Source organism: Camelina sativa, chromosome 20 (assembly GCF_030686135.1).
Source record: "Camelina sativa cultivar CO46 ecotype springtype chromosome 20, ASM3068613v1".
Lineage (NCBI taxonomy): Eukaryota > Viridiplantae > Streptophyta > Magnoliopsida > Brassicales > Brassicaceae > Camelina > Camelina sativa.
In genome coordinates, this window is record NC_141899.1 from 4,634,623 (window position 1) to 4,659,437 (window position 24,815).

General features: G+C 35.9%; 6 protein-coding genes and 1 non-coding gene across 19 annotated transcripts; 2 read left to right on the forward strand and 5 right to left on the reverse strand.

Moving 5' to 3' along the window:
• Window positions 1–347: 347 nt before the first annotated feature.
• Window positions 348–1,589, reverse strand: LOC104769374 (polyadenylate-binding protein-interacting protein 5-like). Of its 2 annotated transcripts, none has more exons than XM_087506481.1 (3): window positions 1,476–1,589; window positions 928–1,286; window positions 348–844 (listed from the first exon to the last, which is right to left on the reverse strand). In XM_087506481.1, the coding sequence occupies exons 2-3, from the start codon at window positions 1,261–1,263 to the stop codon at window positions 692–694; spliced, it is 489 nt and encodes a 162-aa protein (XP_087362607.1). In that variant the 5' UTR covers window positions 1,264–1,286; window positions 1,476–1,589; the 3' UTR covers window positions 348–691. The 2 variants fall into 2 exon arrangements, with proteins under 2 accessions (XP_087362607.1, XP_087362606.1); XM_087506480.1 differs by having other exon boundaries at window positions 1,427–1,539.
• A 327-nt stretch (window positions 1,590–1,916) lies between these two features.
• On the forward strand, window positions 1,917–4,179 carry LOC104769376 (psbP domain-containing protein 5, chloroplastic). Of its 4 annotated transcripts, none has more exons than XR_015593084.1 (11): window positions 1,917–2,065; window positions 2,180–2,343; window positions 2,575–2,704; window positions 2,786–2,835; window positions 2,965–3,032; window positions 3,123–3,214; window positions 3,300–3,359; window positions 3,449–3,508; window positions 3,604–3,658; window positions 3,760–3,809; window positions 3,894–4,179. XR_015593084.1 is itself a non-coding variant. In XM_010493575.3 (11 exons), exons 1-11 carry the CDS (start codon window positions 2,016–2,018, stop codon window positions 3,990–3,992), a joined length of 882 nt encoding a protein of 293 aa, XP_010491877.2. In that variant the 5' UTR covers window positions 1,918–2,015; the 3' UTR covers window positions 3,993–4,179. The 4 variants fall into 4 exon arrangements, 2 of the variants coding, with proteins under 2 accessions (XP_010491877.2, XP_010491876.3); XM_010493575.3 differs by having other exon boundaries at window positions 1,918–2,065; window positions 3,119–3,214; XR_015593083.1 differs by having other exon boundaries at window positions 1,979–2,065; window positions 2,174–2,343.
• A 226-nt stretch (window positions 4,180–4,405) lies between these two features.
• LOC104769377 (FCS-Like Zinc finger 10-like) lies at window positions 4,406–6,493 on the reverse strand. Its single transcript, XM_010493576.3, has 3 exons — window positions 6,233–6,493; window positions 5,116–5,969; window positions 4,406–4,919 (listed from the first exon to the last, which is right to left on the reverse strand). The coding sequence occupies exons 2-3, from the start codon at window positions 5,958–5,960 to the stop codon at window positions 4,751–4,753; spliced, it is 1,014 nt and encodes a 337-aa protein (XP_010491878.1). The 5' UTR covers window positions 5,961–5,969; window positions 6,233–6,493; the 3' UTR covers window positions 4,406–4,750.
• A 4,063-nt stretch (window positions 6,494–10,556) lies between these two features.
• On the reverse strand, window positions 10,557–15,924 carry LOC104769378 (protein ANTI-SILENCING 1). Of its 9 annotated transcripts, none has more exons than XM_010493579.2 (13): window positions 15,400–15,924; window positions 14,690–15,055; window positions 14,060–14,228; window positions 13,112–13,950; window positions 12,790–12,816; window positions 12,304–12,396; window positions 12,119–12,197; window positions 11,925–12,015; window positions 11,696–11,795; window positions 11,474–11,590; window positions 11,101–11,185; window positions 10,886–11,012; window positions 10,557–10,775 (listed from the first exon to the last, which is right to left on the reverse strand). In XM_010493579.2, the coding sequence occupies exons 2-11, from the start codon at window positions 15,050–15,052 to the stop codon at window positions 11,129–11,131; spliced, it is 1,935 nt and encodes a 644-aa protein (XP_010491881.2). In that variant the 5' UTR covers window positions 15,053–15,055; window positions 15,400–15,924; the 3' UTR covers window positions 10,557–10,775; window positions 10,886–11,012; window positions 11,101–11,128. The 9 variants fall into 9 exon arrangements, with proteins under 9 accessions (XP_010491881.2, XP_010491880.2, XP_087362104.1 ...); XM_010493578.2 differs by having other exon boundaries at window positions 10,886–11,016; window positions 15,400–15,922; XM_087505978.1 differs by having other exon boundaries at window positions 13,112–13,931; window positions 15,400–15,894.
• A 1,503-nt stretch (window positions 15,925–17,427) lies between these two features.
• Window positions 17,428–17,500, reverse strand: TRNAF-GAA (transfer RNA phenylalanine (anticodon GAA)). Its single transcript has one exon. It is a non-coding gene; the product is annotated as a tRNA-Phe (tRNA).
• Window positions 17,501–17,615: 115 nt separating this feature from the next.
• LOC104769379 (GTP-binding protein At2g22870) lies at window positions 17,616–19,877 on the reverse strand. The gene is made up of 4 exons (XM_010493580.3): window positions 19,337–19,877; window positions 18,426–18,495; window positions 18,085–18,247; window positions 17,616–17,978 (listed from the first exon to the last, which is right to left on the reverse strand). The coding sequence occupies exons 1-4, from the start codon at window positions 19,839–19,841 to the stop codon at window positions 17,760–17,762; spliced, it is 957 nt and encodes a 318-aa protein (XP_010491882.1). The 5' UTR covers window positions 19,842–19,877; the 3' UTR covers window positions 17,616–17,759.
• LOC104769380 (beta-adaptin-like protein A) lies at window positions 19,187–24,635 on the forward strand. Its single transcript, XM_010493581.3, has 12 exons — window positions 19,187–19,980; window positions 20,088–20,386; window positions 20,748–21,264; window positions 21,365–21,489; window positions 21,596–21,794; window positions 22,042–22,270; window positions 22,375–22,541; window positions 22,643–22,852; window positions 22,960–23,070; window positions 23,159–23,335; window positions 23,438–23,887; window positions 24,180–24,635. Exons 2-12 carry the CDS (start codon window positions 20,334–20,336, stop codon window positions 24,468–24,470), a joined length of 2,529 nt encoding a protein of 842 aa, XP_010491883.1. The 5' UTR covers window positions 19,187–19,980; window positions 20,088–20,333; the 3' UTR covers window positions 24,471–24,635.
• Window positions 24,636–24,815: the final 180 nt, after the last annotated feature.

A 24,815-nucleotide genomic window follows, 5' to 3' on the forward strand; every position in this document is an offset into this window, starting at 1 on the left:
TAATTTGTCTTAGTGCTCTTAGATCAAATGTTTAACTTGTTTGACACGTTTGATTGTGGAATCCTGCTCAAATGCCAATTTTTTTGAACATCAAATTTAATCCGGAGATCATTCCACTTCCCTTGAGCACATTAGTTGATTTCCCATCTATTACAAACAACAAATCAGCTATTAAGTGATTCAACTGCTTGTTCCTTTAAACGTGTTTTTAGTTAATTTCTTTTATCCAGTTCACCATAATAGACCTTAAAAATCCTGTCTCATTGCGGTTTTTGCCATTTCAAGAACACATCTATCACCATGAATACCTCTAAAGAGTTTTATTGAAATGAGGCTAATTTAAAAGATGACTACAACAAATCCCTTAAAGGATTTTGTGGCACTATACCAAAATATACATATCATTATCAGTATTATTCATATGAAAATCCAATCCACAGATGGAGCTGCAGATTCAAAAGAGGAGAGTACTCTAATCTGCAGCCTAACAACACACCACTCAGATTTGAACTTCCAAAACTATACATTTTTCCCACCACTTACATAGTTACATATCATCAATTCTCTAAAGATAACATCAACTTCTTTGATACTATACCCCCATCATCATTACTGTACTTATTATGGGTATATGCAAACCAAAAAAAAAAAAGATAAGAGTAAAAAACTTCACAACTAAGGATTCATTAGATCAGGCCGATACAGGTGCATTAGTAGGGATAACAGATGATGATGATGCAACGACTTCAGAAGCTTTTGAGGTTGAAGGCCCTGATTCAGAGATATCCCCAATGCCAATATCAAGCGTCTCTGGGAGGTTTTCTTGAGATTCAGTGCTGTATATCTATTATATACAAAGGGTAATCATCTCTTAGGATCATCATCACATCAAACAAATTAAGAGACAAAAACTATGATGATGTTTACCTCAAGCTGATTCAGCATCTCAATGGTAGCTTCAAGATCACCGTTATTGGCGAGGTAAACATCAGTAATAGACTCTTGTGAGAGACCAGAGAATGTGACTAGAAGGTATTCAATATCCATGTCTATCTCCATCTCAATATCCAAATCATCATCCCTGATCTGCTTGTAAGACATTTCAGAGGATTTATTCGGCTTTGACACTTCAACCCCTGAGAAACTTATCTGCTGCGCAGGGGCCATGGCAAACACCAGACCATCATCACCACAATCCACTCTTTTGGAGAGTGGTACATATGATGCTGCATGCGGATTCAATGCAAATGCTCCTGGCTTCATTTCTTTTTTTATCTTTGCTAATACTGCCACAAAAATTTAAATTGTAAGAGCCATTAATAACACGGAAATAAACAAAACAAAACCATATTGATTTCTTATGCTGCAAGAATCAACGAGGCTATAATGAAAAAAAACAAGAAACGGTGTGTATAGAGAGCGTTACATTAGAATCTTGCGTTACTTGCAAAATAGATGTCGGAGAAATACAGAACCAGAGAGCAAAAAACAAAGAGTCTCGACAAAGGAATGATGAGAAGAAGAAGAAGAAGAGTGATTATATATGCAGACTCAAAAAGGTATGTGATGTTTGACCTCGTCAACGATCTATACGCAAAAGGAGAAGAAGAAACGAAACATTAGGGGGAGAGAATATAAGCTTACCAGACAAAAACTAGCGTTGAAGAATTGCACACAGACACAGACCTTAATATATGCGATGTATGTGGTAAAAGTTATATTACTATATCGTAACGCTAATTATAAGTAGTGTCCCGTTTACATGATGAAGAAGAAGGCTTTGCGTCACGGTTGGGTCCGTTTGGACACGAACTTATCTTTATTCTTAGTCGGGATAGTAACTAAATCTAATATACTGTACGTGGCGACGACTAAAGATATAAACCGGAAATCAAGTTTACGAATTGAAATTAATTTGGTTTAGTAAACCGATTGAGAGAAACCGGTTATGGAAGTATCAAAACAAGAAAAAGAGTGAATGGATGAGCTAAAGGAAGAAGGAAGCTCCCATAGCCATGGCTCTTCTCTGTCAATCTCTTCCCTCTCCGAATTGTCGTATTTTCAGGTAACTTTATCTTCTTCTCTTACATTCGTGTTCCTCTCTCTCTCTCTCCATTGGTTTTGTGTGTTCCGTCGGGAGCTTTTGTGAATTTGGATGAGATTTTGAATTGAGGTGCAGAAGAAGAAGCAGCAACATTTCGAGTAAGTATCACAAGGAGCTGATGATTGCTCGTTCTGGCGTTTCTACGAGATCGATTTCTTCGGAAGAAGGGCTTTCTCGTAGGGATTTGGTTCTGATTGGTCTCTCTTCTCCTTTGTCTATGCTCTTGCCTCTATCTCCTGGTACTGTTTCTTGCTTCTCTTGTTCATCCTTTTTAGTATCCTGTAGCTAAAAAAATCTTGGCTTTTTTTATATACAAGTTAGAGAGAAGGATCAGAGTTGGTTCATGGAAGTAATTGGGAATCTCTTACAGTGTTTAGGCCATTATTAATGTTTCATGTAACTTAGCTTCTGATGTGTATACTATTTTGTTCATTTTCCTGAAACGTTTTGGGTTTTTTTTGTTATTGCAGTCACTTATGCAGAAGAAGACCTGAAAATGGTTGCAGAAGAATTAAAAGTGGGTTCAATGGTGGATGATGTTAATGCTTATTCCTATGCTTACCCATTGGAGTTGCCATCTGAGAAGCTTGTCTTCAAATGGTATTTGCTTTGAAACTTGTGATGTGATGCCTTCTTTATTAGTTCAAGGTGTTATCTTAACTCTTTACATTGATTGTGCAGGGTGGAATCGAGAAAGCCTGAGCGTTACTCTTCAGCTGCACCACTCTCTCGTAAGTTGTTCTATATGCTTCCTTTTGATTCCATGATTTCTGGATGCTTATGATAATGTCCTCTGCTGTATAACGTTATCATATGCATCATCATCAAGTTGTGACTTAATCTGTTTCAACTGGTCCCAGCTGATGCACGTCTACGCATTGTTTCTGAACGAGTTGACCTCATCGACAACCTTGTAATTTCTATTTCGGTAAGTTCTGGTGTTTCCCACTTACCGTAAGACTGCTTTTCGTTGCTAGCTTTTTTGCGATATGTCTTTTATGGTTCTTGATCCAGATAGGTCCCCCAAACTCGACATTAAAATCAAAAGAAAAGAATACATGGGCAGCTAAGGAAGTTGCTGACTCTGTCTTGTCTGATAAGTCAGCATTGGTAAGTAACCCTTCTAACATGAAGCACCATCAGAATATCAATTTGTCCTTTTTCTCAAACGTTAAACATATGTTCAAATGAGCAGCGTGTCACCTCAAGTCAGCGTCTCGAAGAGAGCTCGGTTCTTGATGCACATGCTACTGATGTTAGTATAATATTCCATTACAAACTATATAACAAAGTAAAAAACTTTTATTACAAAACTCGTAGCCCTCATATGTATTCTATATGCAGATTGATGGGGAGCCTTACTGGTACTATGAGTACCTTGTTCGCAAATCACCAACTAAAATTGTAACTCTCTCTAATTCTGAGAAGATTCTTCTTTGTTTAAAGACTTAAGGGGTTTGGTTATGATAAGACTTATTGGCTTTGCTATATGTTGGCAGGCTGAAGCATCAAAGCTTTACAGACACTATATTTCTTCAACAGCTGAACGTGATGGTAAACAACTTTTCACAAGGGGATTGATTGAGATTCAAAGTTTGGAGTTTGTATAGCCTGACTTAAAGTCATAACATTTACCTGAATCTCACTCATTGCAGGGTACTTATACACCATAAACGCTTCAACCCTTGGCAAGCAATGGGACAAGGTACAAACTTGTATCCTCTACTCTCTGTATATCTATTGTGTCAGTGTGAAGATGTCTGATTCTGAGGGTTTGTGTAAAATGCAGATGGGACCGGTGTTAGAAAGAACAGTAGAATCCTTTAGGCTTCTTCCTGCTACTGATAGTTATGTTCCTCCATACAAGGATCCATGGAGGTTTTGGTGATGCTTCCATCTACCTCAGCTTTTCATCAAAAATGCTTTTTCGAAATTGTTGTTAATTTTGATAGGAGAGGTTATGAGAGTTGTTGTAACAGATATGAGCTAAACGAAGTAAATGTATTGTTCACAGTCAAATGTATTGAGAGTCGAGATATATATAACATATGCATCACTTGCATTCTTCTTCTAAACTCATTAAACTGGTATCCAAGGAATTTTATGCATATGTTCTTCGAAATAAGAATAAACTAATATCAAATCAGGTTTATTATTATATGATATACACAAAAGAGAGAACAAAAAGGTAGAGAAACTTTCTTCATAACAACAGTACCTCCTTTCATGGGTGGGACTTGTACATTGACGACCACTGTCTCTTTGGATTTTCAGGGTAGCATAAAAAATGAACAAATGAAAAAGAGAGAACCGGAGGGGAGCCACATAAACCGGCTTCTACCTTCCTCTTATAAAAATTAAGATTATCATATATGAATAAATGAACCATAAACTTATAAAAATATCCATAACAATAGCCATAAGCCCGATCAATCACCCACCAAAACCATGAAAGATGAGACCAAAAGTATTTTTTTTGTTAGGTAGCAGAAGCACAAGAGCAATATACAAAAACGATCATCCATGGCCGCCTCGGTTTAAAGAAACCAACAGCTCTTTTTTCTTGAACAGATGATCAGCTCAAGCTTCTACTTTTCCTCTTTTCTTGGACTCAAATCGATCATGGAAATGGTGAGCGCATTGGAGTCAGCCCACAGTGAAGAACACACCGTTACTCGTCTTTTTAGACAGGTCCTTGTCTGAAGACGAGACAGACTTGATTGTGTCTTCATCTTCTCCTTCTTCATCCTCCAATTCCTCATCCCGGTATATCTCCTCTGAACGGCACTCACTACTGCAGAACGCTTTGTATCCTCTGAAAACCAAAACCAGGACATTGTTATATAACAAGACAGTTTCAATTGTTTGCGATTTGGTTAAACTTGAACCATATTAAGCTATGCACTTTAGATATCTAACAACTGTTAAGAACATAACTTTCCATTTCTAAGTTCACTCTTCTGCAAAGTAACACTAAGGTTCATTAGAGTTGGAACAGAAGAAGAGAGTACCTGTACATGTATATCTCTTTCCCCAAACCCAACTTCTTGTTACAGCCGTAGCAGACGCTCAAGAAGTCACTGGGAGGTAACACATCAATAGGTGTTGTCAAGTCAGGAGAAGCAATTGTAAAAATGCTCTCTTTCTTGTTTCTGCAACAATGGTTCTTCGACTCATTGTGCTCTACGGACTCCAGAACCTGATCCCCGTAAAAATGGGTGGTTTTGGGGTTAGGACCATGTTGAATTACACAAGTGTAGTCCTCTGAGATCTCAATGTCACTTTCAGTACTCCCATTAACTGATCCTGGCGCTTCCTCTATCACCTGACAAGCATTGTTGTCCACACTGGAGTTCCCAACAGCATCGACCACATCAATCACATCATGTCCAATCTCAAAAACAACATTGGACATATCATTCTTGGGCATCAAAGCTTTAGCAAAAGGCTGAGAGAGCAGATGAGGATTCTGGTTTCCACTTCTCATCAAAGACCCAAAGATTATGTTTTTACTATCAACTGATGGTAAAACAATCCTTGATGATGAGTCAGTGTGATGGTCATCATCATCAAGAGAATGCAGAATGCTCAAGCCTACTTTACCAGAATCCCAGCTCTTTTGTTTCCCTTTCCAGATTGATCTTGAAGAAGAACCACCAAAGGGATTCCCAAAACTGGAGAACAATCTGAAATCCAAAGGAGAAGTTGGGCTCCAAGCAGATTCATAATCAGATGGACACTTGCCTTCAAAGACACCAGAGATGAGTTTGTTGTGGCTCTTAATCCCTGACAACACCGGTTTTGTTGAATAGTAATCGAAACCAGTGGCCATTTGATAGTTTGAATGCTGAGACATGAGATTGATCTGTAACCTCAAAAACAAAACACAAAAAAAACAAATGTTAAGCTTAAAGCAATGATCGAAGGACTCCATGGGATTGAACAAAAAATAAAAAACCAAACTTTGATATTTCAATAAGTTAAAGCAACAATCTTTGGAACCCAAATGCAAAAGGGAAAGATCATCAGAGAGCAAATATCATAAGACACAGATTACTTATAAATCGATTAGGAGCTGAAATCTATGAACTTTCAAAGAGATTCAAAGTAGAAGAAATTGAAAGAGACCTGGGTTTCTCAGGGACTTGTTCTTGCTTGTGAGATGAACTTGAAGGATGGAAGATTGAAGAAGAAGCAAAGAAGAAATTGCAAGAGAGAAGAAATAAGACAATGAGAGAAGTCTTTCGTCTATATCTGTGCAAGTCTTGTGAGGTACTCTTCTCTCTCTCTCCTCAAAATCAGCGTATAGCAGTGAGCTTCACAGTCTCTCTCTTCTCTTTCTATCGGATTCACGTTTTAAGTTCTCTCTGAAAATGTAAGAAGCAGTGTAGGGTCTTTTTAGAAAAAGAACAAATTAACTTTCTTGACATATTATAAATGGTAATAGATTTTTGTTGAAAATGGCTGCAAGTGTGACAGAATAAAAATGATAGCTCTTCTCTGACGAAAATTCTTCACTCTTTTTCTTTGGTTTGGCAGATTTTGCCTTTCTTTTTCTTTTTCTTTTTTTAAACTAAAAATTGTAGTGTGTTGTTTAGTATGATTATTATAAATGATGGAAGGATATTAATTTGTAAGTTTGATCAAATTTGTTTACTCTTTATTTGGATTACTTGTTAATTAACATTCTATAAAAAACTAAGTTATTTTATTATATTTACGATAATTTTTACTGAAAAAAGAATGATATGATTATTTCATAAATTAAAAATTCAATTGTTATAATCTGAAAGTAACTCTTTTAGTAATTGAAACTTGACGACAAAAATAAATTATTACAGATTTAAAATATATTTCACTTTTTTATATAGATCAATAAAATAAACATAGAAAAGTATTGTTATAATAATTTATGATCGTTTTATCATTAAAAAAGATACACTATTGTTTCATTAATTAAACATACTTAAATCGATCGCCATAATTATTTGTTACAATTTACAATGATAGCTTTAAATTATACAAACTTCACAACAAAAAAATTAGTGTAAACTAAAAGTAAACGTGATATTTATGTAAACACATAGAATAAAAACAAAATAATATACTATTAATATTATACATTGATCAAAAGTTATTTCACGTTTTGCATTTAATAAATTTTACTAATCATTTATTGGAAAAACAATGTGATTTTGTATTTTAAAACTTTATGGCTTAAGTTTTATTTTCTTTTTTAAACAGTGTATGTATTATTTACAACTACGAAGTTTGATAAAAAATTTGTAAAAATTAGTCTAAGATTTATGTTATTGATATATTGATTATTCGGTTAATTAACTTGCCGTAATCTGTAGTTTTTTTTTTTTTTTTGAAAAACCATATGCTTCATTCCATTAGAATAGAACACCACATACAAAGTAAGAGACAAAGTTTAAATAACAACAAAGGTAGGCAATCACCAAAGCCAAAATAACAAAGATACATCAAGTAGATAGTGACCGTAATCTGTAGTTATTTCGTCAATTTAGTTTGTAATCATTTTATTAGTCATAGTTATTTAAAAATATGTGAGTTCGTCATATATACTTTAGAGTGTAAAATTTTGATTATATTTTTCAGATGTACATTAATTTTGAATATGATACATGCCAAGACTTTGTAGACTCTTTAATATCAACAAGTAAAAAGAACTATTTTGTTTAACATTTAAGAAAAAAAAGAATCCAGAGTATCATCATAATTTTTGTATTAAAAAAATTTATTGTGAAGAGTTTCATTACCTTATAAACAACTATTACCTTTCAAAATTTAGCATTTTTCTTTTTGTGAAAATAACATTCTCCTTTTGTATTCAGCCAATGCGTCACTTTGATTTTATTTTCTGTTGAAGGACCCTATGCGTCACTTTCATCTGTGTATATATAAATTATATCATATAATAATATTAACCAGTCAAATTCCATAGACTGTTTGAAGATTTTATAGCTTTTTGTTAGAACATATAAAAAAAAAGGAGGGTGTCACATGTAAACCATTTCTTAGAGTAAAAAGTGAAATAGGGAGGAAAAGTAATTAATTTATCATCTAAAAATTAATTTGAAAATACAAGTTCTTATAAGATTTATCAGTGGAATGTGAGTTTATTTATCATCAAATACTAAGTTCTTATTTTTCTTTTTTTTCTCCTGAGTAAATTATGTTTCACGTATAGTGTATTTTATCTCTCTCTTCTCTCTCTCAAGTCTCAAAGTCCCAGTTATGTCGACATTATATAATTACTAAGGTGTCAGAATCTACAAGAAAGAAATAATGAAATTACAGTTGGTTTAAATACCAAATATAAAGAAGGGTTCCCTTACAGAGCAATTATATATTTTTTGTCCTTTTTCTTCCTGTGGTCTACTTTTGCTTTTACATTATGTCATAATACCATATATTTTTTTTTTTTTTTGCTTTCTTTCTCTAACCTGTCACGATAAAAATTACCCTATAAGGCTACAATAAATAATTCTATTCGACAAAGAAAAAAATGAAAGACATTTCTTGGCAACTCAAAATCTTTCTCATGTCACCATATCTGTATTTGGTATTTATCTTTTCTAGTTATATATATAAATATGTTTTTGTTAAATACACTTTAATTTTTGGTATGAATGTCATCTAACAACCATATTTCGGCATGTTTTTTGCCTGATAGTTATATATTTCTCTTACGGTATTAACTTTAGAAAGCTAGCTAATTTTCATGAATACATTTTTATTTTTCTCAGCAATATCAGTTTATAGTTATACTCAATTAGTCAATTTTTTAAAAGGGATCATAATCACCATATTTACGGTAGTTGCGCTAAAACAAATGTGAGTTGAAGAACTAGTGTCTAGTGGGGTCTAATCCAATTCAGTAAATATCAAACTAGGTGTGGATCATGACCTTTTTTGACCTATATATGATCTACCCTACCAAAGTCACGCTAAAATATATATCAAACATAATTGTATTGTTGCTTTCATTTGGTAAACTAGCTGCTGCAAAAATCCTAACTTATGTTAAAACCAACCTTTACAAACGAATACTGATTTAAAAAAAATTATTGAATAGCAAATTACACGGTCCAAGAGAAGTTTAGTACAAATTAATTTTGGAATCGAAAAGAATATAATGTCATATAAACAAATTAATAGAAATTAAAAAAAAAAAGTGAAAAAGTTGAAAACTGTAACACGTTGACGGTCTGGTCTGCAAGGAAACGGGGTCACATTAAGCGGATGGGCTTAGAAGAGAGACCCTAAGACCAACTTTTTTGAGTCAGTCATCCAGTTGACCGTCAAGATTTGTTGTCTGCGTGGAACTCACTCTATACGCACGCGGACTCAAGTCACCATGACCTGTACCTACCTACCACAGTACTGAACCCATACATACAAGTTATATAAACGTTAACGCATCTTTAGCCATCATTACTCCTCTTTCTTTGTCGTTTTGCGCTGACTCAGATTTCTCCCTTCCGACGACACGTGGTAACTTGAGTTTCTCCACACGTGCGAAGGACTTGTCTTTAAAACGGTGCGTTTTATCTGTTTTAATTTGTTTATTATTCATACGCATTCCCCAAAAATTCCTTTTACTGTATTTTATTACAACACAAATTAAAATATTACGGAGTATTTTAAATTTTAATATAATATATATATATAAGTGTGTCTGATAATTCCTAATTATTTGAATAGTACAACTTTCTCATATGTCGATCGTTTATATAATTAAGGCTGATTATTATTAGTAATTACGTCTTTCGAAAATATTGGAGGCAGGATGAGAAGGAGAACGTCGTGGAGATTGTACGTTCGTTCATATGATGTGTTGTCGGTGTTTTCTGTTTTTCACCACTAAAAAAAGAAATATATCTATACATATATTTACCTTCTTGTTTCCTTTCATATTATTACTTTCTCCATTATATCATATGCTTATAGTTTTCTTAAGAGAGGTTGACACTAATTCTATTTGTACCGTAAAAAATTATAATTGTCTTTTTCTTTTGTATTCAAAATATAGTATAATGTGAATGAAAGAATTGAATTATATTACCAAAGTAGGTTCCCGAATAAGATGTCTAATACACACATGTCAAAGATAAATTATTGAGATTAGCATAGCACTTTACAACACACTATTATCTAATTTCTGAGACAGTATATAAGACATACGCCGCAATAATACTAATAAAATTGCAAAAGAAAATAGAAAAAACTTAAAAAAGGAAAAACGAATTAGTGAAGTGAAGTAACATTTATTAGGTTTTAAAAGAATTTTGTTTTTATATAGTTTGGCGAGCCCCACTAAGGGAGATACTAAGGCCCACATTCAAGTGGATGGAAGGAAGGAGTCGAAAACTCTTTTTCCAGATGACAAGGGGAGAGTGACATTTAGTGGTGAAAGCGAAACAACTAGGCTATAAAAGGGTGCCTTGTCATAAAGAACTTGTTTTAAAACCAAACCCCCTCTCTACAAGTCACAAAGAATACGCATTTTTTACAAGTCACATTAACTCTCTTCAACCTTACCTGACCAACACAAAAGTTTAGTATATAAAAGAAAATATGACCCTTGGAAAAAATATTTAACCACAAAAGGGTCGTCCCATTGAGTATGTTCTTCTTCCTAAACCTAAACACAAGCAAGAAAGAAAGATCGCAATTGGAAACTAGGAATCTGCAAATTTTGATTTGAATAACATTAAAAATTTGTTTTTAAATGTAAAGAAACCAGGTGTTTACCGAGTCAAGATTGGTGGATTCGATGCCATGAAATTTGTTAGTAAAATACCAAAATTCTTTAGTCACCGTCTTTTAAGGCCAAAAGAGAGCTTGTGTTCTTCCTTCTAATCTACATTTGATGATGTTTCTGTCTGATGCAAAGAAAGGTAAGTTATAATTTGTTTCTCTTACCTGATAGACATGTTCCTCAAGTGGTAAAAAGAGTTAATACTTACACGAGAGAACGACACGCTGATTCTGAAACTAAGGAAGTTTAGGCTTGAAGTTAATCCGCAGCGCCTTCATCTCCTCCAATTGCCGCTACAAGGGTTAATAAAGATTCATTTATTATTTCTAGAGGAGTTGAAGAACACACTGATAACTGTTAATGAATCAGAGAGCTGAATATATACCAAAAAAAACCAAAAATGTTCCGGTTTCACATCAGTTGAATGTATATATAAGTTCACAGCCCATACGATCCCATGGCCAATGAATTATAACCATTTAAACGATTCTGGTTTCTTTTCCTTGTGGAAGAAAATACACTTTTTCCAAACTGAATCTTAAGCTTTCGGTCAAATAGTGGTAGACTATAAAATCTAATACCTTAGATACGCTTTCAGACGCGTGCTCATGTCTAGCTTGGTGCAAGCACCATTCCATGGCCATGTCAAATTCAAGGTTGTTTGGCTGAGAACAATGTGATGTAGCCACGGCATCTCTCTGGAAAAACATATATAGACGAAAGAGCAAGAACATCGGTAAAGGAACTATGCATTTTTTACTTGTGTGTTCCTATGCAAGGGGCAAGGACAATGGAAATAATACCATCTCTCGTCGCGTTTGAGTTTTGTGTAGTTTAATATGGCCGGAGAATGATGGCGGCTTCCCTGGTGGAGTAATCTTAGCAAAAGAAGCAACAAGGGTCCTGTTGAGCAAAAAAGGCACAGAACAGATTTCTCAGATGAAAGTATGCCAATAAATGGCACAAGACAGATTTCTGCAATTTATCATAGGAAGCTTAGAGAAAAAGCAGAATATCCCATGAAAGGTTTACCTCCCATTTGATAGCAACAAGCATCCCTCATCTAGTTTTCTAATCACTCTTTCTGCTACTTCTCTTGTCTTGAAAAGGACCAAAGCTTCACCTGTATATCAAACAATATGAGATGCCATAGTAAAGCTCCTCATTCCATTTCAGGTATGTGAGAATCATAGATTAAAAGCCCTGTGAGTAAAATGATAGCTTACCAATATGAGGAGTAGTGACTGATGTACGCTCTATCATCCTCGCTTCGCATTGCTCGTTCAAAGCAGAATAGACTATATCCTGAAATACAATTCATAAATTTCTTAGACATAGTAAATCAGGAAACAACTGCATTACATAAGGGTACAAAATATATTTTAAAAGATTCCTAAATAAACTGAGATACCTCCACTTCATCAGATGTAAAAGTAGCATCCAAGTTTTGAAGAAGTACCACAGTCCCTTTTTTTTCTGCATCCCTCATACTTTCCTCCCAAGGCTGGACATGGTTAAGACAAATTAAAAAGTCAGTCCAAAGGTGAACCCAAAAGGTAATTTCTGAAACGACGACATACAGAATCTGATAACCATCCAGACTAGCTAGAAGAGTCTGCAATGGCCAGCCAAAAATAACAGGTGTGGATATTCAATAAACAATTTGAGTGCAGATGTCAAAGTAAACAACTGCCTTTCTAGAACATAGAAACGATCAAGAAGAAAAAGTACTTTCTGATTAGCATATGAACGAGTCATTAACAATTCACTATAAAAGAATTAAACAGGTCACCCTACTTACATCACAAAGAACAAGTATGTCAAACACGAACAATGAAGGCAACCAAAACGAACATTTATAGAAACTGGCGTGCAAAAAGAAGGGAAAAATACTTACGAGATTCCGGAGCCATTTAATTTTCTCCTGAGATCAATAAGAAGGAAACAAAAATCTGTCAGACGAACCTCAATGTTAACAAGCACCATGGTACCATAATATGATGAGAAAAATGACAGAACATCACTACAACACTACAACATACATAGTGAAGGACTGTACAACAAAACTGCTACTTTTAGAATTGAGTTCGTACAAAACCCACATCCTTGCATTTAAAGATCTTACAACACGCTCTCACTGAAACCTCATTAAGCAGCCAGTTCAAAACCAATGTAAACCAAATCATATCGCAAGAATTGCATAGTAAATATAAACTTACAGCATCCGGCCTTCGGCTCACTTCAGTTACTTGATAATTTCTTTCATTATCAACCGCCAACAACTTGTCCTCAGCACGTCCAAAGCTGGACTTCTTGGATAAAACTTTTTCAGTTACAATTTTTGTATTTTTTCCTTCAGATACTGACTCTCCCAGATCTCGCTTCTTAACAAAGCTGGGCTTCTCGGGAGGGACTTCCTCTATAGTCGCTTTGTCTCTAGGTCTCTTAAAAGACGATGTATCCTTTTTACCATCAGAAGTATTGTGCTGCAAAATGGTTGTATTCCGTCTATCAGGAACTGTAACAGAACTATCTAGTTTCTGTTTCTTCAGAGGCCTGTCATCCAATCCATTCGGCTCTTCACTATATCTTTCTTCAGTGGGAAAAGATTTTTGTTTAGTCAACTGTCTTTTAACATCATTTACTTGAGCTTTCTTGGATGTGGAATGAATAATCCTGGAGCCAGAAGCTTCACGAGAGTTACTATATCTTTCTTCTGCAGGCATAGACTTTTGTTTAGTTAACTGTTTTTTAACTTCACTTTCTTGAGCTTTGCCATCACAATGATTTCCCCTAAATCCAGAATCCTTGTTAGACCTTTCTTCTGCAAGTGTAGATCTTGGTGTAGCCAGTTGATAGTGACCTTTTTCTTTTTCTTTGCCACCTTTACTGCCTTCTTTACAGTCAGACGATTGAAATGATTTGTCTTTAATTTTCCTAACCGAATCACTAGCTAAAGGACCATTTGGCTTCAAACTATCTGAATTCCCATCTGCTTTAATTTTCTGCACAGCAGTTGCTTCTTTCTCACAACACGCTCTGTTAAAGAGAAATTTAACTGCAAGAATTAGAGTGAAAATAAGATATTACGTAAATAAAGAATCAAGATGGCAATTGATCACATAGTAGAATGTCGAAGCTAGCAACTGAGATCAAACAAACTGTACCGTCAACTCCAGCAATTTTATCATCAATCGTATCCACAATTTTGCAACTTCCAACATCAAATGCTCGGCGAAACACGAAGTCCGATGAGCTGATCTCTTCATCCGAGGGTTGTGGATTTCTTTTGTCCTTTGAAATGCATAGAACAGAGCATTTTCCACCGATTGCTTCCTAGTGGAAAAAGGTTATATCAGTATTCAAGCAGGTGTGATTTACTAAGTAATACCTAGCACTACGCACAATGGCACATAATTTAAAACGACCTTTTCATTAAAAAAGTGATGCAACACCACTTGTAACAACGATAGAAACCAACAAATGTAACTGCTACACATATTTCAGTTCGGGAATCCTCAGAAGAGAGTGCGGCTATATGTTGGAGTAAGATCTGTGTCAGGGTTATAAAAGACAACAAAACAAAGCTACTTGGAACACATGTTTTGGTGAACAGAAAACATGTTATCCTACTGCAAAGAATACAATATTCACCAAAACAGAAGTGGAAAAACAATAAACTCTATCTGCAACATTATATGAGATGCATATCAATAAAAAATGCCAAAACATGCTCAACAAGTCACATGGAGAATGAAAACTCAACATAGTATGCTAAAGAAGAATCAATTACTTACCAATTCGTTGATATTAGCAAGGCCGCGACCTTCACCCGATGCCAAAAACAGTTCATTTGCAAGAACATCTGGGACTCCTTCAAGATACGGCAAAATCTCAGAAGGTTTAAAGAACCAGAGAAGTTTGACTTTCCTTGGGATTTGCTTATTAGCGTGTTCCCAAATCTTTATGATCTTGCCAACGAAAGGTTCAGTAGAGTCTGGTTCACTGGAGTTACCAACTAAAACACAGTCATAAAGATGGTATTCATCGCCGTCATAAGTGAATGATTCATAGAACTGAACATCTTTATTTCTCCCGCCAACACTTTTCTTCTTACCCCACTTAAACTCTAACCCTTCAGATCCTATTGATTCTTCCATTCTCTGTGCAGAGCCAAGAAATCACCATGTAACTTAATTAAATAGTAACACCAAAAGACACAGAAAAGGAAAACACTGGATCAAATCAAATCAGTCCCATGAATCAAGTCTCAATCAATGATCTACCCATATATCCCAATCAATCAAACCCTAAAACACTCCTATCAGATCCACTGGTAAAAGAAGGCAAACAGATTCATCTTTCAATTGAAATCATTCCTCAACAGCAACCAGTAGAATAGTAGATAATCGTGTTCAAGTCAGCAAAAAGGCGATTCAAAAAAAAAAAAAAAAGCGAAAATTGCATTAGATACAATGTAGGCGGAGATAAGCTTTCGTGTTCATACCTTATCACTGAAGAGGTAAGAGATCAGTTTACTACAGCTTTCCGAAGCCACACCACCGAACAAGAAAGAAAGAAAAAGAAAGAAAAAATTCGAACCGGAGAAACCAATGGTTGAAATCAGAAGCAACGCGAGTTCGATTAGGTTAAGATGAAGAGAAATTGAAGAAGCCCAGTTTTTTTTTTAATCGCGCAGAGGGAGAAAGAAAAAAAAGAGAAAACCCTAAATCCTCGTTTCACGGGTTACTTCTACAGTCTCCTCCCTCACTTTAATCTGTCGCTCAAGTTCATCATCTTAGGAAAATTCAAAATCAAAATCTCAAACGAAGCAATTTCAATTTTGGTCGGAGATTGTTGCAGTTTTCCAGAGAAAACGGTAATTTTAGTTCATCAGAGCGTTCTCTTCTCTCCCATTCCCCTTTTTTTTTTTTTTTTGGTCTGGGATTTTTCTATCTGTTTACTCCCTTTTTAAATGATTTTTGTAAATATTTTGTACTTTTTGTTTTGGTCGTCACATTTTGTACTGTATAAAAAAACAAAAAACATCATAGGTTTTTAAAATAACATTTAAAATTGAATAATGCACGGTATAATATCCAAATCATTAATTTCCATTTTTGAGATAAAATACCAAATCTGGAAGATACGGGTATGATCATCATGCTAACCGTAATTATATATTTTGGTTTATAAATAAACCGAAAACAAGATCATGGATCAACATACTATGCTTAGAATCATATCGTTCGCTAATCTACTTTGTGATATAAATGCTGGAGAGTGGAGATCATCTTTGTAATAGTAAAGATGACTTTACTATTCAAAATCATGTAGAAGAGTCGATGTTCTAATGTTTGTTATACTGTCGCATGAATGAAAAGTTGAAAACAGATGTTGTCTTTAAACAAAGCCATCGACAAGCGTCATGATATTTATGATTTTATAAACCATTTGCTGACAAAACCTATTTTTTGTAAGAATTTAAATATAATAGTTTCATCGTTTTTCATTGATAGTTTCATTAGCAACACAACTTTTTCCATGTAAAACAAATGAAACAGACACATAGTGATTCTTTTAAAGATTTAGTTACCGAGGCTACATGAGTCCTCATCTTTCACAAGTCAAAAACTTTTTCTAAAAATTACAATTCTTTTCTACATGCAGCTCCAAGAGTTTCTTAGGCATCTATATTGGCAGAACAGTTTAGGTGTTCTTAACCCAATAAAATGATAAATATATTGAACAGTGCCTATAGAACACTTTTTTAGTTTTTGATGTAGAACTGATCTTGACTCAGTTCTAAGCTGACGTGGCAAGCTGTGAATGGATACAATTTTTCGCAAACAATTTTTTACAAATTAAAAAAAGATTTGATTAAGAATATATGGAATAAATTTAGACATTAAACTATGTATTAATTAAATAAAATGTTTGTGTGCTTTAATTAAGTAATATGATTGTTTATTTTTTTAATGTTTTTTTTTGTTTCATAAAAATTTGATATTTTATTTTGAATTTTAGTAAAAATTTTATAAGTTTGCAATTTAAATGTTATTTTTAAAGTTTTTATAAATGTAATATGTTTAAGATCATTATATTATTAAATTTTATGATCTTAAACATGTTCTTCCAATAATAAATTTCTTAATAAAAATCTAAACTAATAATCTTACAGTATTTTTATAATATTTTTATTCTAAAAATACCCAAAAATGTTTCCCAATAAAGATGCTTTAATGGGATTGTTGCATTCACCAATGCATATCAAATCACATTTTCTAATTGTTGAATGTGTTTTGTTTTTTTCCGGAACACCCACCCTTTTTGTTAATCTTTTGGGTTTTGGCAAAGAAGGTCAGTGTCAATGCTTTTCACTTTTCAAATAAAAGGATACAGAATAATAGTATTTTGTCTTCTTTATAATAAGAGTTGGGGTTAAAGGGCTACTGGGCTGTTTAATGGGCTGCTTCGTCTATGGTGTAAATTTAAAACGCCGTCGTTCTGTTCTTTCAAAAAATTAAAAATTGAATGCGGTGAGCGTGGATCGAACACGCGACCTTCAGATCTTCAGTCTGACGCTCTCCCAACTGAGCTATCCCCGCCAGTTGTTTAATAATCATATCTTTATCTATATAAACCTAATATTTACAGATAATTTTGTTGAATTGTAGCAAAATTTAGGTGGAGGGGATGATGAATTGTTACCACGAATACCAAAACAAAATCTCAGCGTTGAATTAATAAAAACAGTGCTCAAGTAATTGGTACACTAACTGTTTTCTTGTTGTTTTACACTAACTGTTATATAAGTTTACTTCCTACAAAAGATAAAATAAAATGGAGAAGTGTGGGTTGGCTTTCTTAGTGTTTGAGCCAGTAGTTTCTTAGCTGAGCCATATGCAACAATATCTCGTCCCGACCTTGATTTGTCACACTGCTGGTCATAATCCATGGTGGTGTTGTCTCAAAGAACCCTTGGATCAAGTCTTGGAACTCCTTTATGTTCTCCTCCGGTCTCTTCCCTCCGTTTTTCTTCTTCTTCCTCTTGTCACATTTCGTGAATATCATAGTCATTGGAACCTGAGATATAGATAAGACGGAGACATGACATGATAAGTAAAATTCTTGATCATGATGTCTAATTAATCGCTTAAAGTGGGATGTTAAGGTTTAGGTCCTTTTGTACCTGGTTTTGACCAAGCCAGCTTGCGTAATCGAGATCAATTTGCTTTACAGGTATGCTGGCATCAACTAGCAAAAACACTGAGACCAGTGTTGAACGGTTTAGGAAATAGTCTTTGGTGAACTTGTTCCAGTCTTGTTTGAGTTCATGCGGTGCTGATGCATACCTGGATACATAAAATGTATCAACTCCCATTTTCTATACTGAAATACTCTAAATTTCCTTGGGACAGAAACTGTAATTGTATCCGACAAAATAAAAAGAAATAGAAGAGACAGAGACTGGCCAGAGCAGTTTTAAGGGGGTAAGGCATGGAAAAACAAAATAATATCACTTAAACTTACCCGTAGCCAGGCAAATCTACCAAGTACCACTTGTCGTTGATCCGGAAATGATTGATGCATTGCGTCTTTCCTACATGTACAATACATTACTAGAAATTATAACCAACATACATGTAGCAGAAGTACGAGCATAACATGGATGCCTATCAGTTTCCACTTCTATGATCGTGTCTACCAACCTTTCTAACTTCTAAGCAGTTCACTGTGGAAGGAGTACTTGTGAACCAGCTAAGAATCCAGATTTTTCGGTTACCATCTACATTTTTTATGTTTCCTTTACTCAATATGCATAAGCAAATCAGATTTTACGGTTCTTCCCCTGATCCCAGTTTCATCTACTATAGTATAATAACTTTATAAGCATTATCAAATCTAACAGATCATAAGAACAAGCCAAATCTCCACACTATAAATATCCAAATCCCATTTTCCTGAAATTATCATAGCATGGTCTAGCAAAAACACATTACTCAAAGATTCCATTCTGTGATGCCACGTCAACAATATCCCATCTTCACAAGTACTAGGAACCAACAAATACCATGCTACAAACTGCAAAGCAAATCTGTTCAATCTAACCAAGTGGGGTAGTCTCTTGGTTTTGTCCTATTGAATATTGATTGACACTAGACACTGATTGATTCCCACTCAATGCCTCACTTGACCACTACAGAATTCAAATGCTGGCTGTTGGCCCCAAGGATTAGAGTGGTCTAGTCTAGGAGACCCGGTTATAAGGCAATCATTTCAATCAATCAACTAACCTAAGCTTCCAACAAAAAAAACAAAACTTAATTCTCCTTACTGCTTTACAAATATTCCAATTCTACAATCTCCTAATGAACACTAACAACTAACTTGATCACTGTATCTCCAAGATGTGATTCCTTAGCAAAAAACAAAAAGCTTACCAGGTTTCTTAGAAGTCAAGGCAAGGCGTTTCCTCCTCACCAACGAATTGAGAAGCGAAGATTTCCCAACATTGGATCTCCCGACAAGCGCAAACTCCGGCAACCCATCGGCCGGACAATCCTCCGTCTTGACACTACTCTTCACATAATCAGCCTGAACCACCTGTGCGTCCCTTGCGTACTTGCTCAGCACTATATTCGAACCTTTCAGTATCCTCGCCGTTAAACTCGCCGAGTCGTCGCCGGATACATCAGTCTCAGGCGGAATAAAAAGCTTGTCGAGCGAAATCTCGACAGGAGCATCATCTAGATCGGACGAATCCGAGACAGGAAGCGGTATAGGTTCAACAGTGGCGAGATTCGATTTAGACGCGAATGAGAAAAGGTTCCGAGCTACTGTAACCGGAGGCTTAGGGTTTAGGAAATTGAAATGCGAAGAAGATAGCGAGAATGAGGGTCTCGCGAGGATTGAGAGATGAAATCTTGGAAGCTGCGCTAAAATCATATCTGATTCTTCACCGTGTTTTGTTTTCTCTTTAGCTTCTGTGAGCAGCCATGGATGTAGGACTCAGCTTACGGATGCTGGTGGAGTGAGGAGGCCAAGGTTTGGGAAAATATCCGTGGCAAAACGCATCGTTTTGGTGGTAATATAGATAAACGAGAACTTTCCTTATTTACAAATTCGGCCGCTCTCTTTGTTTCTTGATTAAAACATGCTATAGACTAAATAAAAAATAAATGGGTAAATTAGAAAGAAACAAAAAGTAGGAGGAGTACATAGCAAAATTGGGTAGTTGGCATCTTCTTCTCTCCCACCTCTCCAAGCACGGGACGAGAGACTCAAACCAGTGAACCAAAATCTCTCTCAATTATAGCAGCGCGTGCTTCTGATCTCGGTGGGATCTTCTTCGATCGGAAGCATCTCGTGGTTTATGCTCCGGTGGATCTCACGACGTCAAAAAAAAAAAATTTATCTGAATCGTAATCCTAATTAGCCATGGCTCCTCCGGCCGCTTCGCAGCGTTATCCGTCACCGTCCCAACCTTCAGGGTAACTATCTCTTCTCGATTAATAGAGCTGATTGATGAATAATTTCATCTTGTTTCGCTACATTCTTAAGATTAAAAAGCATCGATCAGTCTTTATAATTCGATCATCTCTTTTCATACGTGGTTGGTCAGCTCCGTAGTTCTCAAATTATTTGATCTGTAGTGTTCTTATGCTGAATCCAGAAATTTAGAAGCTCCATTGTTACGGATCTAGATTTAGGATGTCTCATGAGCTAATTGATGTCAAAGATAACTATAATGTGGAATCAGACGCGGCCATTAGTTTAAATTCTATGAATGTGGGATAATCTGATCTCTCTTTACTTAAGCGTGAACTGAAATTAGAAATTGTTATTTATCAGGAAAAGTGAAGTGTCAGATCTGAAAACACAGCTCCGCCAGCTAGCTGGAAGTAGAGCTCCAGGAGTTGATGATTCAAAACGTGACCTCTACAAGAAAGTAATATCGTACATGACTATTGGTATTGACGTCTCATCTGTATTTGGGGAAATGGTTATGTGTTCAGCAACATCAGACATTGTCCTGAAGAAGATGTGTTATCTTTATGTTGGAAACTATGCAAAGGGTAATCCTGATCTTTCCCTTTTGACGATCAATTTTCTCCAAAGGGATTGCAAAGATGAGGACCCTATGATCCGTGGGCTTGCTTTGAGGAGCTTGTGTTCCTTACGAGTGCCGAACCTTGTCGAGTATCTTGTTGGTCCGTTGGGGAGCGGGCTCAAGGATAATAACAGCTATGTGAGGACCATCGCTGTTACTGGAGTACTAAAGCTTTATCACATCTCACCCTCAACATGCATTGATGCCGATTTTCCTCCAACACTGAAAAGTTTGATGCTTCATGATTCAGATGCTCAGGTTAATTTTGTTTGGTTGAATGCAGTTAGACATAGACTCTCGTTAGAAAATCAACTGTTTTGAATTATTAGTACTCTTATGATATAAAATATGCTGTCAGGTAGTTGCCAATTGCCTGTCTGCACTTCAAGAAATTTGGAGTTTAGAAGCAAGCCACTCTGAGGAAGCATGCCGGGAGAAGGAATCCTTGCTTAGCAAGCCAGTTATATATTATTTCTTGAATCGGTATGTCCTTAAGCTCCTCCTTCCATTGTATATCAGTGTACCTTGTTGTTCTAGTGGTATCTAAGAAGATAGATGCAAATTTTACCATTTTGGTGTTTCTTTGCAGGATCAAGGATTTTAATGAATGGGCACAATGTCTTATACTTGAGTTGGCAGTAAAATATGTGCCGTCAGATAGTAATGATATTTTTGATATTATGAATCTGTTGGAAGACAGACTTCAGCATGCCAATGGAGCTGTTGTCTTGGCAACAGTCAAAGTGTTTTTACAATTAACGCTCTCCATGACTGATGTTCATCAACAGGTTCAAAGTCCATCTCCTTTATCCTTAACCATGGAAAATTATTCCTGATGAAATTAGTTATATGCAAAACTTCATGATAATAATTTTGTAAAATAGTTTCTACATTTTCCATATAGTGAAGCATTATATTACGTTTGGTATCATAGTCTGGAAGCTTGAAAATCAGATCTTAGCAAACATAGTCATCACTGATTTGTTATCGTTTAAGATGATCACTGTCTAACTAATGCCAAATGATCTTGTATAGGTTTATGAGCGTATTAAATCCCCACTTCTAACTCTCGTCAGTTCTGGAAGTCCCGAGCAATCATATGCAATCTTGAGCCACCTTCATCTTTTGGTTGTTCGTGCGCCATTCATCTTTGCCGCAGACTATAAGCATTTCTACTGCCAGTATAATGAACCGTCATATGTCAAAAAGTTGAAGCTTGAGATGTTGACTGCTGTTGCAAATGAGAGCAACACTTACGAAATTGGTAATGATTTCAAACTATGTCAATATGGAATCTGGACTCTGGAGCGAGAAACCCTTTCTTTCTGGCTCTTTCATTTAACTAATTCGTACTTTTTTCCTATTCAGTGACGGAACTTTGTGAGTATGCTGCAAATGTTGATATTGCAATTGCGAGGGAGTCAATTCGGGCAGTTGGGAAGATTGCTTTGCAACAGTATGATGTAAATGCGATTGTTGATAGACTTCTTCAGTTTCTGGAGATGGAAAAGGACTATGTGACTGCTGAAACTTTGGTAAACTATCATATGAACTATTCACAGAGATGATTGGCCACATTGATACTTATATTGTTTAAATTTTCATTACGAGTCTACATTTGTGGTTCCTCCTCTAGGTTCTTGTGAAGGACCTTCTAAGGAAGTATCCACAATGGAGCCATGATTGCATTTCTGTTGTTGGGGGTATCAGCAGCAAAAATATCCAGGAACCTAAAGGCAAGGCGGCTCTTATATGGATGTTGGGTGAATATGCTCAGGACATGAGCGATGCCCCTTATATTTTGGAGAATCTGATAGAAAATTGGGAGGAAGAGCATTCGGCTGAGGTATTTAGGCTTTACTTTTCTGTTTTTCCTTGGGTACTGAAATTATGTATGCTTGAGAATGCGGACATGCTCATTCGTCTATGTTCCCAATTTGTGCCATTGAGCAGGTTCGGTTGCATCTCTTAACTGCAGCTATGAAATGCTTTTTCAAGAGAGCGCCTGAGACTCAGAAAGCCCTAGGAATAGCTCTAGCTGCAGGCGTTGCTGATTTTCACCAGGTACCGTTCAGTCTACTCTTCCAAATTTCTCTTGTTCTGAAACCACTGGCCCATCAGATCACTTATTCAACATTTACTGTTGGTGTAGGATGTTCATGACCGAGCCTTGTTCTACTATCGGGTTCTGCAATACGATGTACATGTGGCAGAACGTGTTGTTAGTCCTCCAAAACAGGCGGTTTCGGTCTTTGCTGACACTCAAAGCAGTGAAATCAAAGACCGTATATTTGACGAGTTTAACAGCCTTTCTGTGATCTACCAGAAGGTATATTTCCTGACTTTACTGCCAAAACCAATGTAGTAGTATGTAAGATTATTCAGAGGTGTTCTTTATTTGCTTTCGTAATAAACTCAAAAATTCTTGCAGCCATCTTACATGTTCACGGATAAGGAACACCGAGGACCCTTTGAGTTTTCAGACGAACTTGGAAATATTTCCATCACACCTGAAGCCTCCAGCGACATTGTTCCAGCTCAGCAATATGAGGCAAATGACAAGGATCTGCTTCTAGGTATTGACGAGAAGGATGACAATAAAGGACTTTCCAGTAACAATGGTTCCGCTTACTCGGCTCCTTCATTAGAAAACTCCTCTAATATAACCTCACAACTGCAAGAGCTTGCAATCTCCGGCCCTGCCACATCCGCAACTACCCCACAATCAAGCTTTGGTTTTGATGATCTCCTTGGTTTGGGTTTATCAACAGCTCCTGCTCCAACACCATCACCGCCTCTTTTGAAACTTAACCCAAGAGCTGCTCTAGATCCAGGCGCCTTCCAACAAAAATGGCGCCAGTTGCCATTATCATTAACACAGGTTTTTTCCCACAACTTTTACCTTGCGATGCTACTTATTCAGGTTCCAACTACATTCTAGCCTTGTGAACGACAACAGTTTAACTGGCTTTTCTTCCTCTTTTGTCAAGATGCTTAACTTAGCACAAGCGTTTTTAACATTCGCTCATGCACATATTGCTTGCATTTCTTACACCATTAGGTGCATATGGAATCATAATTGTTTCCCTGTATCTTAATTCACGAAAGAGGTTCATAAATTCTCGGGGATTTTGACTGCTGAGAGGTTTTAACTTGCTTAACTTGGTGTGCAGGAGTGTTCTGTGAATCCCCAGGGAATCGCGGCCTTAACAGTTCCACAGTCACTTATCAGACACATGCAGAGTCATTCCATTCACTGTATCGCATCAGGCGGTCAATCTCCGAACTTCAAATTCTTCTTCTTTGCCCAAAAGGAATCAGAACCATCAAACTATCTCGCTGAGTGTATCATAAACACTTCATCCGCCAAAGCTCAGATAAAAGTGAAAGCAGACGAGCAGAGTACGTCTCAGGCATTCACAACCGTATTTGAAACAGCCTTGTCCAAGTTTGGCATGCCTTGAGAAAGGCATTCAAATAAAATTCAATCTCAATGTATCAATAGAATTCTCTGGATGGATCTCTACACTTGTTGTAAAATGCGATGAATACTTTTTTGAGTTTTGTAGTCTCTCACCTTCGATTTCCTCTAGTTCTACTTCTTTGTGTTATAAAGATACTTTTTTTTTGAGTTGTTCCGGAGAGGTACTTTTTATCCTTAGATTTGGCCATGTTGTTAACAACACTACTTCAATACACGTCGCTCCAAGTGATCGACTTGTGGATATTGCAAGATCAGTCTATGAGCATCATCAACATAAAATTTTTTTTAAATAAAAATGTTTTAGGCCTCAAACGTTAGATTTGTA